General features: G+C 52.2%; 1 protein-coding gene across 3 annotated transcripts in view; it reads right to left on the bottom strand.

The window, feature by feature from the left end:
- The window catches only part of CGNL1 (cingulin like 1), an 89,494-nt gene that overhangs the window by 46,254 nt on the left and 27,514 nt on the right, over window positions 1–15,726 (bottom strand). For all 3 annotated transcript variants that reach the window (XM_038750152.1, XM_038750153.1, XM_038750151.1), the window contains exon 2: window positions 6,686–8,112. In XM_038750152.1, the coding sequence (XP_038606080.1) occupies window positions 6,686–8,092 (1,407 nt within the window). In that variant the 5' untranslated portion in view covers window positions 8,093–8,112. The remainder of the gene's footprint in view (window positions 1–6,685; window positions 8,113–15,726) is intronic.

Consider the following 15,726-nt stretch of genomic DNA (forward strand, 5'->3'; position numbering starts at 1 on the left):
TTCTACACAAAGTAAGCGCTCAAGAAATACCATTGATGGGTTGACCCCAGAAGGTCCAGAAGGTCAGCCCACACTCACTTAAGTTGGACACTGATGACCCTTTGATTGGACTCTTTTCTCCAGTTGTGAGCATTTTCAGGTAAAATTAATAATCACCATCATCATGGTATTTGTTAAGTGCTTACTATGTGTCAACTACTGTTCTAAGCGCTGCGCTGGGGAGATTTGAGAGCTCACCTCCTCCAGAAGGCCTTCCCAGACTGAGTCCCCTTTTTCCTCTCCTCCTCCCCATCCCCCAAGCCCTACCTCCTTCCCCTCCCCACAGCACTTGTATATATTTGTACAGATTTATTACTCCATTTATTTTACTTGTACATATTTACTATTCTGTTTATTTTGTTAATGATGTACATATAGCTATAATTCCATTTGTTCTGATGATTTTGACACCTGCCTCCGTGTTTTGTTTTGTTGTTTGTCTCCCCCTCCTAGACTGTGAGCCTGTTGTTGGGTAGGGACCGTCTCTATATGTTGCCAACTTCTACTTCCCAAGCGCTTAGTACAGTGCTCTGCATACAGTAAGCGCTCAATCAATACGATTGAATGAATGAATGAATATAGGATAATTAGGTCAGACATAGTCCCTGTCCCACACAGGACTCACAGTCTAAGTAGGAAGGAGAATAGGTTTTAGATGCTCAATTCACAGATGAGGCTGAGACACAGAAGTGAAGTGTCTTGCCCAAAGCCACTCAGCAGGCCCAAGGAAGAGCCAGGATTAGAATCCAGATCCTCTAAGTCCCAGGCCCGTGCCCTATCCAATAGGCCACGCTGCTTCTTACTCCCTACGAGAGGGTATTCATTCATTCATTCAATCGTATTTATTGAGCACTTACTGTGTGCAGAGCACTGTACTAAGCACTTGGGAAGTACAAGTTGGCAACATATAGAGATGGTCCCTACCCAACAACGGGCTCACAGTCTACAAGGGGGGAGACAGACAACAAAACAAAATATATTAACAAAATAGAATAGTAAATATGTACAAGTAAAATAGAGTAATAAATCTGTACAAACATATATACAGGTGCTGTGGGGAGGGGAAGGAGGTAGGGCAGGGGGGAGGGGGAGAGGAAGGAGGGGGTTCAGTCTGGGAAGGCATCCTGGAGGAGGTGAGCTCTCAGAAGGGCTTTAAAGCGAGGAAGAGAGCTAGCTTGGCGGATGTGCGGAGGAAGGGCATTCCAGGCCAGGGGGAGGACGTGGGCCGGGGGTTGACGGCGGGACAGGCGAGAACGAGGCCCAGTGAGGAGGTGAGCGGCAGAGGAGCAGAGGGTGCGGGCTGGGCTGGAGAAGGAGAGAAGGGAGGTGAGGTAGGAGGGGGCGAGGGGATGGACAGCCTTGAAGACGAGAGAGAAGAGTTTTTGCCTGATGCGCAGGTTGATTGGTAGCCACTGGAGATTTTTGAGGAGGGGAGTAACATGCCCAGGGTATTTCTGCACAAAGATGATCCGGGCAGCAGCGTGAAGTACAGACTGAAGTGGGGAGACACAGGAGGATGGGAGATCAGAGAGGAGGCTGATGCAGTAATCCAGTCGGGATAGGATGAGAGATTGAACCAGCAGGGCAGGGGTTTGGATAGAGAGGAAAGGGCGGATCCTGGCGATGTTGCGGAGGTGAGACTGGCAGGTTTTGGTGACGGATTGGATGTGAGGGGTGAACAAGAGAGCAGAGTCGAGGATGACACCAAGGTTGCGGGCTTGTGAGACGGGAAGGATGGTAGTGCCGTCAACAGTGATGGGAAAGTCAGAGAGAGGGCAGGGTTTGGGAGGGAAGATAAGGAGTTCAGTCTTGGACATATTGAGTTTTAGATGGCGGGCAGACATCCAGATGGAGATGTCTTGAAGGCAGGAGGAGACACAAGCCAGAAGGGAGGGAGAGAGAGCGGGGGCAGAGATGTAGATTTGGGTGTCATCAGCGTAGAGACGATAGTTGAAGCCGTGGGAGTGAATGAGTTCACCAAGGGAGTGAGTGTAGATAGAAAACAGAAAGGGACCAAGAACTGACCCTTGAGGAACCCCTACATTAAGGGGATGGGAGGGGGAGGAGGAGCCTGCAAAATAGACTGAGAATGAATGGCCGGAGAGATAAGAGAAGAACCAGGAGAGGACAAAGTCTGTGAAGCCAAGGTTGGACAGCGTGTTGAGGAGAAGGAGGTGGTCCACAGTGTCGAAGGCAGCTGAGAGGTCAAGGAGGATTAGGATAGAGTAGGAGCCATTGGATTTGGCAAGCAGGAGGTCATTGGTGACCTTTGTAAGGGCAGTTTCGGTGGAATGTAGGGGACGGAAGCCAGATTGGAGGGGGTTGAGGAGAGAGTTGGCGTTGAGGAATTCGAGGCAGCGGGTGTAGACGACTCGTTCAAGGAGTTTGGAAAGGAATGGTAGGAGGCAGATAGGGCGATAACTAGAAGGGGAGGTGGGATCAAGACAGGGTTTTTTTCAGGATGGGGGAGACGTAGGAATAGCTCTCTTCTCCTCTGGGGGCCAAGCTTTTCCAAGCACCTACTAAGTGCCTAGTCAATTCCTTAAACCCCCGTCCCTGGAAACACAGGGGCCTCGGAGGCCAGGGCAGCCAGCAAAGACGCTTTGGGCAAGGGTGGTAGCAGTGGCAGCCCAAAAGGGATCTGAGAGGGGGGCATCATCTGGGTAAAATGCAAGCATGGATCACAGACAGGCTCTTGGACAGAGCTGCAGTTTCCCCATGGGTGGCACCGCCCTGGTCGGGCCCACGGCCGAAGAGCTGATGACCGCCCATGACAATCACCAGATGCCTAGACCCTTTCTGGACGCTCCACTTTCCTGGAGGTCACTCAAGAGGGCCCCATAAGGGTGCTCTTAGGAAAATCAGTGATTCCTCCTGGCCCCCCAAACCAAGGGTGCAACCTGGGAGTCCAGGATGCCAGCCAGCACCCGGCTGCCTCACGTTCTGTCTCCTGGCTCTGGTCTCTCGCCATTTCCTGTCCTTTCACCTCTGGCCCTGCTCGCCTCCTCTCATCGCCTCTCCTGCCTCTCCCTGCCTTCCCCTCTCCTCCTCCCGGACCTGAGACGAGAAGCAGTTTCTTTAGGTAAGATGAGCTGAGTTTGAAGGGAACGCAGACCTTGGCAGGGCCCTGAACCCCGAAACTCTTTCATCTGGACGAATGACGATGATGATGGCGACGGTAGCCATAACAATAACAACAACAGCAATAATAATAATGATAGTAGCACCATGGGTTTGTAGAGGGCTTTTATTTTTCTAAAGCATTGGCCTCCTATAGCCTCATAACATCCCTGTGAGGTGGGGAGAGGCAGGTACAATTATCCCCTTTTTACACAGAAGGAACCTGGGGCCCAGAGAGGTGAAGTGACTCACTCAAGGTGGTGGCAGAGCCAGGATTAAATTATCCCAGCTGCCTGACCCGGACTTTCTCCATCGGGTCCTGCTGCCGACTCCCTCTGGGCTGGAAATTCCACCCCCTTTATATGTGACAGGCCACCACTCTCCCCATGTTCAAAGCCTTATTAAAATCATCTCCTCCAAGACGCCTTCCCTGACTAAAGCCCTCATTTCCCCTATTCCCTCTCCCTTCTGCATCGCTTATGCATACGGATTAGAGAAGCGGGGTGGCCTAGTGGAAAGAGCCCGGGCTTGGGAGTCAGAGGATGCAGGTTCTAATCCCACCTCTGTCGCTTCTCAGCTGTGTGACTTTGGGCAAGTCATTTCACTTTTCTGTGCCTCAGTTAACTCACCTGTAAAATGGGGATGAAGACTGTGAGCCCCGCGTGGGACCTGATTACCTTGTATCTACCCCAGGTGCTTAGAACAGTGCTTGGCACATAGTAAGGGCTTAACAAATACTCATCAACATTATTAGTATTATTTGTACCCTTTAAGCACTTGATATTCATTTCACTTTCAACCCCACAGCACTTATGTCCAGATGCATAATTATTTTATTGCCTGTCTCCCCCTGTAGACTGTAAGCTTGTTGTTGGCAGGAAATGTGTCTGCTACAGTGTACTCTCCCAAGTGCTTAGTAAAGTGCTCTGCATGCAGGAAGCGCTCAATAAATATGATTGACTGACTGACCAACTGCTCTGAAAGGGCTCTGGGGGTGGGGAGGGTTCCTGGGCCTCAGGGGGAGGAAATTCCTGCCTGGAGCAGAGGCGGCTTCTGCATTCACTGTTGGCAGCTCCAGTCTGGCCCGGGAATGATGTCACAATTCCTGGCATCTGGCCTGGATCTCTCCCACCCGCCTCACCTCCCCACAATCCTCCAGACAGGGCTCTCCCTGGGTCCAAATTTCCGGAAACTGCACGGTTTTGCAAGCTCTTTCTGCCAGGCGCTCGGTTTCGTGACAAAAGCCTGGGGTTTGGGGGGTCAGGAGACCCTCCTCAGCCCCACGATACTTATGTAAATATTCTTATACTCCTCTGTCCCTAATCTATTGCAATGTCTGTCTCCCCCTGAAGATTTTAAGCTCTTGGTGGGCAGGGAGTATGGCTACCAGTTCTTCCTAAGTGCTTAGTACAGTGCTCTGCAATTAATCAATAAATGGTATTTATTGGACATTTACTATATGCCAAGCACTGTACTCAGCACCTGGGAGCAGAACTGGTAAACATATCATCATCACTGTATCCCCCCCAGCACTTAGAACAGTGCTTTGAACATAGTAAGTGCTTATCAAATGCCATTATTATTATTATTATCATCATCACGGTATTTGTCAAGCACTTACTATGTGCCAAGCACTGTTCTAAGCACTGGGGGAAATACAAGGTAATGAAGTTGTCCCACGTGGGGCTCATGGTCTTTATCCCCATTTTAAAGATGAGGTAACTGAGGCCCAGAGAAGTGACTTGGCCAAGGTCACACGGCTGACAAGTGGCGGAGCTGGGATTAGAATCCACGGCCTCCAACTCCACGTCCCCTGTCCACAATGAACTTACAGTCCAGAGGGGGAGACAGGCATTAATATAAATAATTTACAGAAATGTACTTAAGTGCTGAGGAGCTGAGGGTGGGATGAATATCAGATACCCAAAGGGTACAGACGAAGCAGATGGGAGAGGAAGAGGGCTTAATCACGGAAGACCTCTTGGAGGAGATGTGACCTTAAAAGCCTTAATGCACAAAGTAAATGTTCAATTTTTTTAAATGGTATTTGCTAAGCACTCACTATATGCCAGGCACTGTTCTAAGCCCTGGGGTGGATACAAGATAATCGAGTTTGACACAGTCCCTATTCCACATAAGGCTCACATTCTTAATCTCCAATTTACAGATGAGGTAACTGAGGCCCTGAGAAGTAAAGTGACTAGCCCAAGGTCACACAGCATACAGGCGGCAGAGCCAGAATTAGAACTCAAGTCCTTCTGACTCCCAATCCCGTGCTCTAGCCACTGGGCCGTGCTGCTTCTCTACCGCTGATTAACTGATTGAGCTCTAGTCAGGCTGGCTGTGTGACCTCAGGTAAGTCACTCCACCTCTCTGAGTGACTGTTCCCTCAAGGTAAAATACCTGTCCTCCGTCTCAGGCCTAAGCTTCCGGAGGGACAGAGCCGGGGCCCGGTCTGACCGTCTTGGATCTACCCATCTTGGCTTGTGATACCGCACACAGTAAGCGCTCAATAAATACAACAATGAATGAATGACTATGCCCTTCGTCATCATCAATCGTATTTATTGAGCACTTACTGTGTGCAGAGCACTGTACTAAGCGCTTAATAAGGGCCATCATTATGACTGCTCTATTATCCTTCTAAGGTTTCAGCCACCCTACTCCTGGCTCAATAATTCTGCCCACACCAGCCTTGCGCCTGTTGTTGGGTAGGGACCGTCTCTATACGTTGCCAACTTGTACTTCCCAAGCGCTTAGTACAGTGCTCTGCACACAGTAGGAGCTCAATAAATATGGTTGAATGAAGGAATCTGCCACTTTGTGGCTTAGTGGAAAGAGCGCGGGTTTAGGAGTCAGAGGTCGAGGGTTCTAATCCCGGCTCTGCCACTTTTCAGCTGTGTGACTTTGGGCAAGTCACTTCACTTCTCGGTGCCTCAGTTACCTCATCTGTAAAATGGGGATTAAGGCTGTGAGCCCCACGTGGGACAGCCTGATTACCCTGTACCTACCCCAGCGCTTAGAACAGTGCTCGGCACATAGTAAGCGCTTAACACACACCAACATTATTATTATTATTATTTTCTTGTGTCTTCCTCCCACTCTTCTAGACTGTGAGCCCACTGTTGGGTAGGGACCATCTCTATATGTTGCCAACTTGTACTTCCCAAGCGCTTAGTACGGTGCTCTTCACACAGTAAGCGCTCAATAAATACGATTGATTGATTGATTGATTCCTCGTTCCCCTAGCCCATTGATTCTCTCGTGCCCTTGAAGGCAGTGATGGCACCCACTACCACTGTGGCACTGACCCGAGCACTCAGTACAGTGCTCTGCCCACAGAGTAGGCGCTCAGCAAACCCCCCAGTCGGCCAATCAACTGACGAGCTCCCCTCTAGACTGTAAGCTTGTTGTGGGCAGCGAATGGATCCGTTTATTGTCCTATTGCACTCTCCCAAGCGCTCAGTACAGCACTCTCCACACGATAAGCGTTCAACAAACACAATCGACTGAGCGACCGACTGACCTGGGTACCCGGGGCCGCTGGAAACGTCTTCAGGGAGATTTTCTTGGTGGTGGATTCGGGTGGGGCAGCAGAGACGTGGTTTTGTAGCTGCAGCGTGGCGGTGGCCGACCTGACTTCGTCATCCCCCTTCCTGGCCTGGGCCGGGAGCGCGGGCAGCTTTCCCGCCTTCCGGTCAGGAACCGCTTTGTTTTCGGGGCGCTGCCGCGGCTGCTGCTTCTGCTTCCCGGGCGCCTCCGGGGGGTCCGAGGCCCGGCCGGAGGGGGGTCTCCCGGCGGGCCGGCGGTCGTGGGGCTTCTGCTGCTGGCACACCTGGGACGGGCGCAGGAGGTGCTCGGTGGACTTGCCCAGGTTACGGCTGAACTCGTCCAGGTAGGCCGGGTCTCCCCGCAGGCTGAAGGGGAAGAGGCCGTCCACGCTGTCCACGCTGCGGGACCTCTTCCAGTCGCCCGGCCGGACGCGGCCCCGCTTCCCGGACCGGCCCCGCCGCCGGGCGCCGCCCTGGTCGAACTTCTCGATCAGCTGGTCCACGCCGGACAGTGACCCCGTGTCCACGTCCCGCCCGGTGCCCGGCAGGAAGGGGATGTAGCGCCGGTTCTCGTGCCGGTTGACGTTGTTGGCGTGGAGCGCGCCTTCCCGCTCGCCCGCCGGGAGCCGGGGCGGGGAGGGGGCGCCGGGCGGCGCGGTTGCGGCCGACGAGGCGGAGGACCTGCGGGAACGGGACCCGTCCGAGTCCTGCCGGCGGAAGGGGAGGAGGTCCGGCCGCGGGGTCCCGGCATCCCGGCTGCCATCGGGGGATCCCGGCCCCTCCGACCCTCCGTCCCGGGCGCCTGGACTTTTGGGGTCCCCGGAGGGGGCCGGGCTGCCCGGGAGCAGGGGCGGGCTGGGGGGCTTCGGCAGGCCGCTGCGGACCCCCTGTCCCAGCTTCTCGCCTTCCGCGGGGCTTCGGGCCTGGGGGCTGGTGGGCCCAGGGCTCTCCCCCGGCCCCTCCGCCAGGGACTGGCCCTCCGCCTCGTCCTGCTGCGGGGGCTCGGGCGGCTCTTCCCCGCCTTCTGGGGCGCCGGACGAGTCCTCGGAGGGGCGGGGCGCCCCGGGGCCCCACCTGGCACCGGGCAGGGTGGGCGGGTGGCTGGCAGACCACGCCTCGTTCACCCGGTCAGCCGGTCCAGGCCCCCCACGGAGCGGCAGGGGCTGGGGCTGGGCGCTCTCGGGGAGGAGCCGGCCACGCTCGGCGTTGTTCAGCACGAGGTAGGGGTGGCCGTCGATGCCCTGGACTCGGATGCTGACCCCGTAGGACCCCGCCTTGGCGCTGGGAGCGGTCCGTGGCACCTGGGCCGACTCCCCCGAGAGCCGGACGTGCAGGCCGTAGTCCTGCTGCACAGACTTGTACTCGCCCAGGAACAGCTCCATGACTCCGGACTGCCGGACCACTGCAAAGGAAGTGGAGAGAGACGTTAATCTCCTTGGTGACCCAGGCTCACCCATTGGGCCCTCTCTGGCCTATCTACTGGGGAAGGGTCTCACTGCCTTGGACAGAGACGCTCCCCCTTCCCCTAAAGTGCAGAGGGAGTCGAGCAGCAGAATGGACCGGACAGGGAGACCAGTCCAGGCTTGGGGTCTGCATTCCAGACCCTGGCTAGGACGGGGCATGTGGTGCCACGGCAGCTTGGGGTGACCGGGTTGGAGCCAGCCAGGGATCCCCCACCCGTCCTGAATGCAGTTATCATCATCAATCGTATTTATTGAGTGCTTACTATGTGCAGAGCACATCCCCAAGGAAGCCATGGCCGGAGACTTATCCCCATCCCCACCCGGGGAACGGGAATCTCCCCACTCGCCCTGGTTCGGGGACACATCCCCACAGGGCACTGCTGCCCTCACTTGCCCAGGGCTAGGGAGTGGGGGGGTGACTGGACATCAGTTCAATCTCCGCTCCATCCCACCCCTCCCACCCCCCCAGTGCCTCCAAGACTCTCCACTCAGATACACACACACATCTGGGAAGGGAAGGTGTCTGTTTATTGTTCTGTTGTACGCTCCCAAGTGCTCAGTACAGTGCTTTGCACACAGAAAGCGCTCAATAAATATGATTGATTGAATGAATGAATAATAATAATATTTGTAAAGCGCTATGTGCCAGGCACCGTACTAAGCACTGGGGTGGACACAAGCAAATTGGGTTGGACATCGTCCCTGCCCCGCATAGGGCTCAGTCTTAATCCCCATTTTACAGGTGAGATAACTGAGGCCCAGAGAAGTGAAGCGACTGGCCCAAGGCCACACAGAAGACAAATGGTGGAGCTGGGATTAGACTCCATGACCTCCTGATTCCTGGGCCCATGCTTTATCCACTATGCCATGCTGCTTCTCAATGAATGAATCTGCAGGCCGAGCTGTGACACGGAGAGCTGCAGTGTGGCATGCGCGTACACACACATGCATCCACACAGGGATCTGGAAAGGGGAGAGGGATTGTGTCCCTTACACACACACACACTTAGGAGAGATTCAGCCATTCATTCTATCCTATTTACTAATAATTAATAATAATGGTGGTATTTGTAAAAGCTCTTACTATGTGCCAGGCACTGTACTAAGCACTGGGGTGGATACAAGCAAATCAGGTTGGACACAGTCCCTGTCCCACGTGGGGCTCACAGTCTCAATCCCCATTTTCCAGACGAAATAACTGAGGCACAGAGAAGTTACAGCAGACAAGTGGCGGAGCTGGGATTAGAACCCATGACCTTCTGATTCCCAGGTCCATGCTCTATCCACTACACCATGCTGATTCTCTTAAGCCCTTACTGTGTGCACAGCACTGTACTAAGCACTCGGGAGAGTACAATACAATAAACAGACACATTCCCTGCTCACAACGAGCTTCAGAGCTGCAGTGTGGAGGGCACATACACATTAGGAGAAGCAGCGTGGCTCAATGTAAAGAGCGCGGGCTTGTAAGTCAGAGGTAATGGGTTCGAATCCCCGCTCAGCCACATAATAATAATAATAATAATAATAATAATAATAATAATAATAATAATAATAATGGCATTTTTTAAGGGCTTACTATGTGCAAAGAACTGTTCTAAGTGCTGGGGGGATACAAGGTGATCAGGTTGTCCCACGGGGGGCTCACAGTCTTCATCCCCATTTTACAGATGAGGTCACTGAAGCTCCGAGAAGTTAAGTGACTTGCCCAAGGTCACAAAGCAGACATGCGGCAGAGTCAGCATTCAGACCCATAACCTCTGACTCCAAAGCCCGGGCTCCTTCCATTAAGCCACGCTGCTTCTTGACATCTGTGTGACCTTGGGCAAGCCACTTAACTTCTCTGTGCCTCAGTTACCTCATCTGTAAAATGGGGATTAAGACTGTGTCCCATGTTGGACAACCTGATCACCTTGTATCCTCCCCAGTGCTTAGCACATAGTAAGCGCTTAACAAATACCAACATTATTATTATTATTATTACGCACGCGCACACACACACACACTCACATTTGCAGGCAGGGCTTCAGGGCCTCAGGGACCCAGGTGAGAATCCCACTCCCCTCCAGTTTGGCTTCGTTCCTTCATTTAGGGTCCGTGTTTGCACACGGCCTCCTGAAGAGGAAATATTTGTTTCCTCCACTCTGACTTCCCCAAAATATTCAGTGCCCCCTCTCCTGTTACCCTACTGAGCCCGGCACGAAAGGCAGGAATTGAGGTCGATGCTTCCATGCAGAGGCAAGCGCCGGTCCCAATGACCCCGAGCATCTTGCCTCCCTCGCTTTCCCAGGCACCTCTGGTCCATCCATCCACCTTGCCAGCTGCCCTCAGCCAAAGCCAGTGACCACTTGACCCTGAGCGATGCCCCGGTCACCCCCCGGCCACTCAGCCCAGGACTGTCCCCCATGTGGCACCAGGATGCTCAGGAGGACTGTCCCCCATTTCTCCTTGGCACCAAAAGTGTCCAGCCAACTTCAAGGACCCAATGTGTCTGTTTGTTGTTATACTCTCCCAAGCACTCAATACAGTGCTTTGCACACAATAAGTGCTCAATAAATACGACTGAATGAATGAACCCTTCAAGGCCCTGCTGAAAGCTCACCTCCTCCAGGAGGCCTTCCCAGACTGAGCCCCTTCCTTCCTCTCCCCCTCGTCCCCCTCTCCATCCCCCCCATTTTACCTCCTTCCCTTCCCCACAGCACCTGTATATATGTATATATGTTTGTACATATTTATTACCCTATTTATTTATTTTACTTGTACATATCTATTCTATTTATTTTATTTGGTTAGTATGTTTGGTTTTGTTCTCTGTCTCCCCCTTTTAGACTGTGAGCCCACTGTTGGGTAGGGACTGTCTCTATATGTTGCCAATTTGTACTTCCCAAGCGCTTAGTACAGTGCTCTGCACATAGTAAGTGCTCAATAAATACGATTGATGATGATGACGATCTTCCTCAGCCGCGGCCTCTGGGGACCCGCCAGGGCCAGGACTTGGCAATGCAGACTGGAAAATTTCACTGGAATTTCACGGAGGGCCGGGGGTGCAGGTTTATATGGGGAGGGGTCGCACTCCCACCCACTGGAGAGAGAGGTTGACTGACCGCTTGGTCAGAAGGGACGGTCAGATTAAAACCTCCTGCACCTGGGGTCAGTGGCCTGGTGGCTACCGGGGGCCCGAGTCGGCCATCAGGCTCACATGCGGAAAGCGTTACCCTCGGGGGGACGGAACGGACAGCGAGCGGACACGGCGCTATGCATTTATCCAAGGTGGATCTCTCTCTTCCCTGACCCCTCTAATTTCTCCGGCCTCGACGTCTTCCAATCAACGGATCAACGATGGTATCGATCGAGTGCAGAGCGGTTGAGATGGTCCTCACGGACCCTGCCCTCGAGAGGCGGGGTGTCTAGTGGGGGAAGCCGGCCGGCAGACAGACACTATTCACACAGCTGAGTCTTCCCAACCCAAACCCCAATTCTGGCCACTTCCTGGCTCACTAGGTAGCCACCGCTACCCTTGATTGTGGAGGGATGGCAGTGGGCTGGGAAGCGGGGGGGAACTCCCCCGGGAATTCTGAGCAGGGGGGCTGGGGGAGGGAGGTCGGGAGGAGCAGATGTGGAGCAAAGGGACAGTGATTCAGGACTGATAAGAAGCAGCATGACTCAGTGGAAAGAGCATGGGCTTTGGAGTCAGAGGTCGTGGGTTCAAATCCCGGCTCTGCCAATTGTCATCTGTGTGACTTTGGGCAAGTCACTTCGCTTCTCTGTTCCTCAGTTACCTCATCTATATAATGGGGTTTAAGACTGTGAGCCCACCGTAGGACAACCTGATCACCTTGTAACCTCCCCAGCACTTAGAACTGTGCTTTGCCCATAGTAAGTGCTTAATAAATGCCATTACTATTATTATTATTAGTCCCCAGACACAGCCCCGCAGGGCTGGGAGCAGGATCAGAACTGGAACGCCCCAGGAAGCGACACTCGGCCCCCCAGAATGTGAGGTTGGGGTGGGGGGTTGATGATGATGATGGCATTTATTGAGCGCTTACTATGTGCACAGCACTGTTCTAAGCACTGGGAAGGTTACAAGGTGATCGGGTTGTCCCACGGGGGGCTCAAAGCCTTAATCCCCATTTTACAGATGAGGTAACTGAGGCTCAGGGAAGTTAAGTGACTTGCCCAAGGTCACACAGCAGACATGTGGCGGAGTCAGGATTCGAACTCGTGACCTCTGACTCCAAAGCCCCTGCTCTTTCCACTGAGCCAAGCTGCTTCCCTGGAAGGTGTCCACTAAGGGTTGCCCTGGGGAAGTGGCAGTGAACCCCCTCCTTCCTCTCCCCCTCGTCCCCTCTCCATCCCCCCCATCTTACCTCCTTCCCTTCCCTACAGCACCTGTATATATGTTTCTACATATTTATTACTCCATTTATTTATTTATTTTACTTGTACATATCTATTCTATTTATTTTATTTTGTTAATATGTTTGGTTTTGTTCTCTGTCTCCCCCTTCTAGACTGTGAGCCCACTGTTGGGTGGGGACTGTCTCTATATGTTGCCAACTTGTACTTCCCAAGCGTTTAGTACAGTGCTCTGCACACAGTAAGCGCTCAATAAATATGATTGATTGATTGATTGAATGGCTCTCGCCCCCAGCCTTCAAACTCTTATTGAAAGGCCCCTTGCCTCCAAAAGGCCTTCCCTGACTAAACCCTCCTTTTCTCTCACGCCCTTCTGCATCACCCTGACATGCTCCATTTATCCATCCCCCATCCCAGCCCTACAGCACTGACATCCACATCTGTAATTCATGTATTTATATTAACGTCTATCTCCCTCTCTAGACTGTAAGCTTGCTGTGGGCAGGGAAATTGTCTATTAATTGTTATATTGTACTCTCCCAAGTGCTCAGTACAGTGCTCTGCACACAGTATGTGCTCAACAGAATGAATGAATTCACTCAATTGTATTTATTGAGCATGTACTGTGTGCAGAGCACTATAGTAAGCGCTTGGAAAGTACAATTCGGCAACAGGTAGACACAATCCCTACCCAACAGCAGGCTCATATTCTAGATAATAATAATAATAATGGCATTTATTAAATGCTTACTGTATGCAAAGCACTGTTCTAAGCGCTGATGAAAGTAGGGGTGGGATTGAGGGGTGTGGGAGAAGCAGGGGGAGGGAAGACAGACACAGTCAAGGAGAGAATGGATCTGGAGAGAGATTCTGGAGAGCGGCCATCCCAGTGTCTGAGCCTCTGCTGGACGGAGGACGGGGCAGCATCTCCCCCTTCTATCAATCAATCAATCAATCAATCAAGTATTGAGCGCTTACTGTGTGCAGAGCACTGTACTAAGCGCTTGGGAAGTACAAGTTGGCAACATATAGAGACAGTCCCCACCCAACAGTGGGCTCACAGGCTAGAAGGGGGAGACAAAGAACAAAACCAAATATATTAACAAAATAAAATAATTAGAATAGATATGTACAAGTAAAATAGAGTAATAAATATGTACAAACATATATACATATATACAGGTGCTGTGGGGAAGGGAAGGAGGTAAGACGTGGGGGATGGAGAGGGGGACGAGGGGGAGAGGAAGGAGGGGGCTCAGTCTGGGAAGGCCTCCTGGAGGAGGCGAGCTCTCAGTAGGGCCTTGAAGGGAGGAAGAGAGCTAGCTTGGCGGATGTGGGGAGGGAGGGCATTCCAGGCCCGGGGGGAGGACGTGGGCCGGGGGTCGACGGCGGGACAGGCGAGAACGAGGCACAGTGAGGAGGTTAGAGGCGGCAGAGGAGCAGAGGGTGCGGCCTGGGCTGGAGAAGGACAGAAGGGAGGTGAGGTAGGAGGGGGCGAGGGGATGGAGGTAGACTGTGAGCCCGTTGTTAAGTAGGGACCGTCTCTATATGTTGCCAACTTGTACTTCCCAAGCGCTTAGTACAGTGCTCTGCACCCAGTAAGCACTCAATAAATACGATTGAATGAATGAATGAATGAATGAGGACGGCCCAAGCCACCATTTGAAGAGGATGGGGGGTGTTGGAGTCTGCAAGGACTGCTCCTCCTCTCTTAGAGTGCAACCAGCATGGCCTAGTGGATAGAGCACAGGCCTGGGAGTCGGAGGACCTGGGTTCCAATCCTGCTCTGTCATTTGCCTGCTGTCTGACCTTTGGCAAGTCACTTAACTGCTCTGTGCCTTAGTTACCTCATCTGTAAAATGGGGATTAAGACTGTAAACCCTATGGGGGGACGGAGACTGTGTTCCACCCTATTATCTTGTATCTTCCCCAGCACTTAGTACAGTGCCTGGCTACGTAGTAAGAGCTTAACAAATACAAAGAAAAAAAAAGTTTCTAGTGAGAAGCAGCATGGATCAGTGGAAAGAGTCCAGGCTTGGGAGTCAGAGGTCATGGGTTCTAATACCGGCTCCTCCACTTGTAAGCTGTGTGACTTTGGGCAAGTCACTTCACTTCTCTGTGCCTCAGTTACCCCATCTGTTAAATGGGGATTGAGACTGTGAGCCCCACGTGGGACAACCTGATCACCTTGTATGCCCCACAGTGCTTAGAACAGTGCTTTGCACATAGTAAGCGCTTAACAAATGCCATTATTATTATATTATTATTAGTGGGTAGGGAACATGCCACTTGTCCATGTTGTCAATCAATCAATCAATCAATTGTATTTCTTGAGCACTTACTGTGTGCAGAGCACTGTACTAAGTGCTTGGGAAGCACAAGATGGCAACATATAGAGACAGTCCCTACCCAACAGTGAGCTCACAGTCTAGAAGGGGGAGACAGAGGACAAAACCAAACATACCAACAAAATTAAATAAATAGAATAGATATGTTGTCCTTTCCCAACAGCTTAGTATACTGCACTGCCTCTGGTGGGCACCCAATAAATGCCCAGCCAGAGTGGGCACCATCCAGATGTGAAAGAAAAAAAAAGTATAACGCAGTCCAGTGTGGGGAAACTGAGGCAATCCAGGCCAGGAGGGTGGGGGTGGGTGTTCAACACTGCTTTCTAGGCCTCAGAGCCAGCACGGGAACAAGGCCAGCTTTACCGTCTCCAGAGCTAATATTTAGAGAGAAAACTGACCAACTCAGAGAAATATTTAACTCTGAAAACAAACCCTGCTCCCTCAACCAATTGCAGAGGCCTGGTTCTTTGGGGATAATTACCAAGGAGAAGTGAGTGTGGTGTTCGTGGTGTGGAATGGTTTGTCGGGTGTATGAATGTGCATGTGTGGTGGATGGGATCTGGGCATGGTGTTTGTGGTGAACATGTGAGTGGTGTGAGGGTTTGTAGAGTGTGAAGTGTACATAGTGTCTGTGGTATATTTCATTCATTTCATTCAATCATATTTATTGAGCGCTTACTGTGTGCAGAGCACTGTACTAAGAGCTTGGGAAGTACAAGTTGGAAACATATAGAGATGGTCCCTATCCAACAATGGGCTCACAGTCTAGAAGGGGGAGACAGACAACAAAACAAAACATGTGGACAGGTGTCAAGTCGTCAGAACAAATAGAATTAAAGCTAAATG

This window comes from Tachyglossus aculeatus, chromosome 8 (assembly GCF_015852505.1).
Source record: "Tachyglossus aculeatus isolate mTacAcu1 chromosome 8, mTacAcu1.pri, whole genome shotgun sequence".
Lineage (NCBI taxonomy): Eukaryota > Metazoa > Chordata > Mammalia > Monotremata > Tachyglossidae > Tachyglossus > Tachyglossus aculeatus.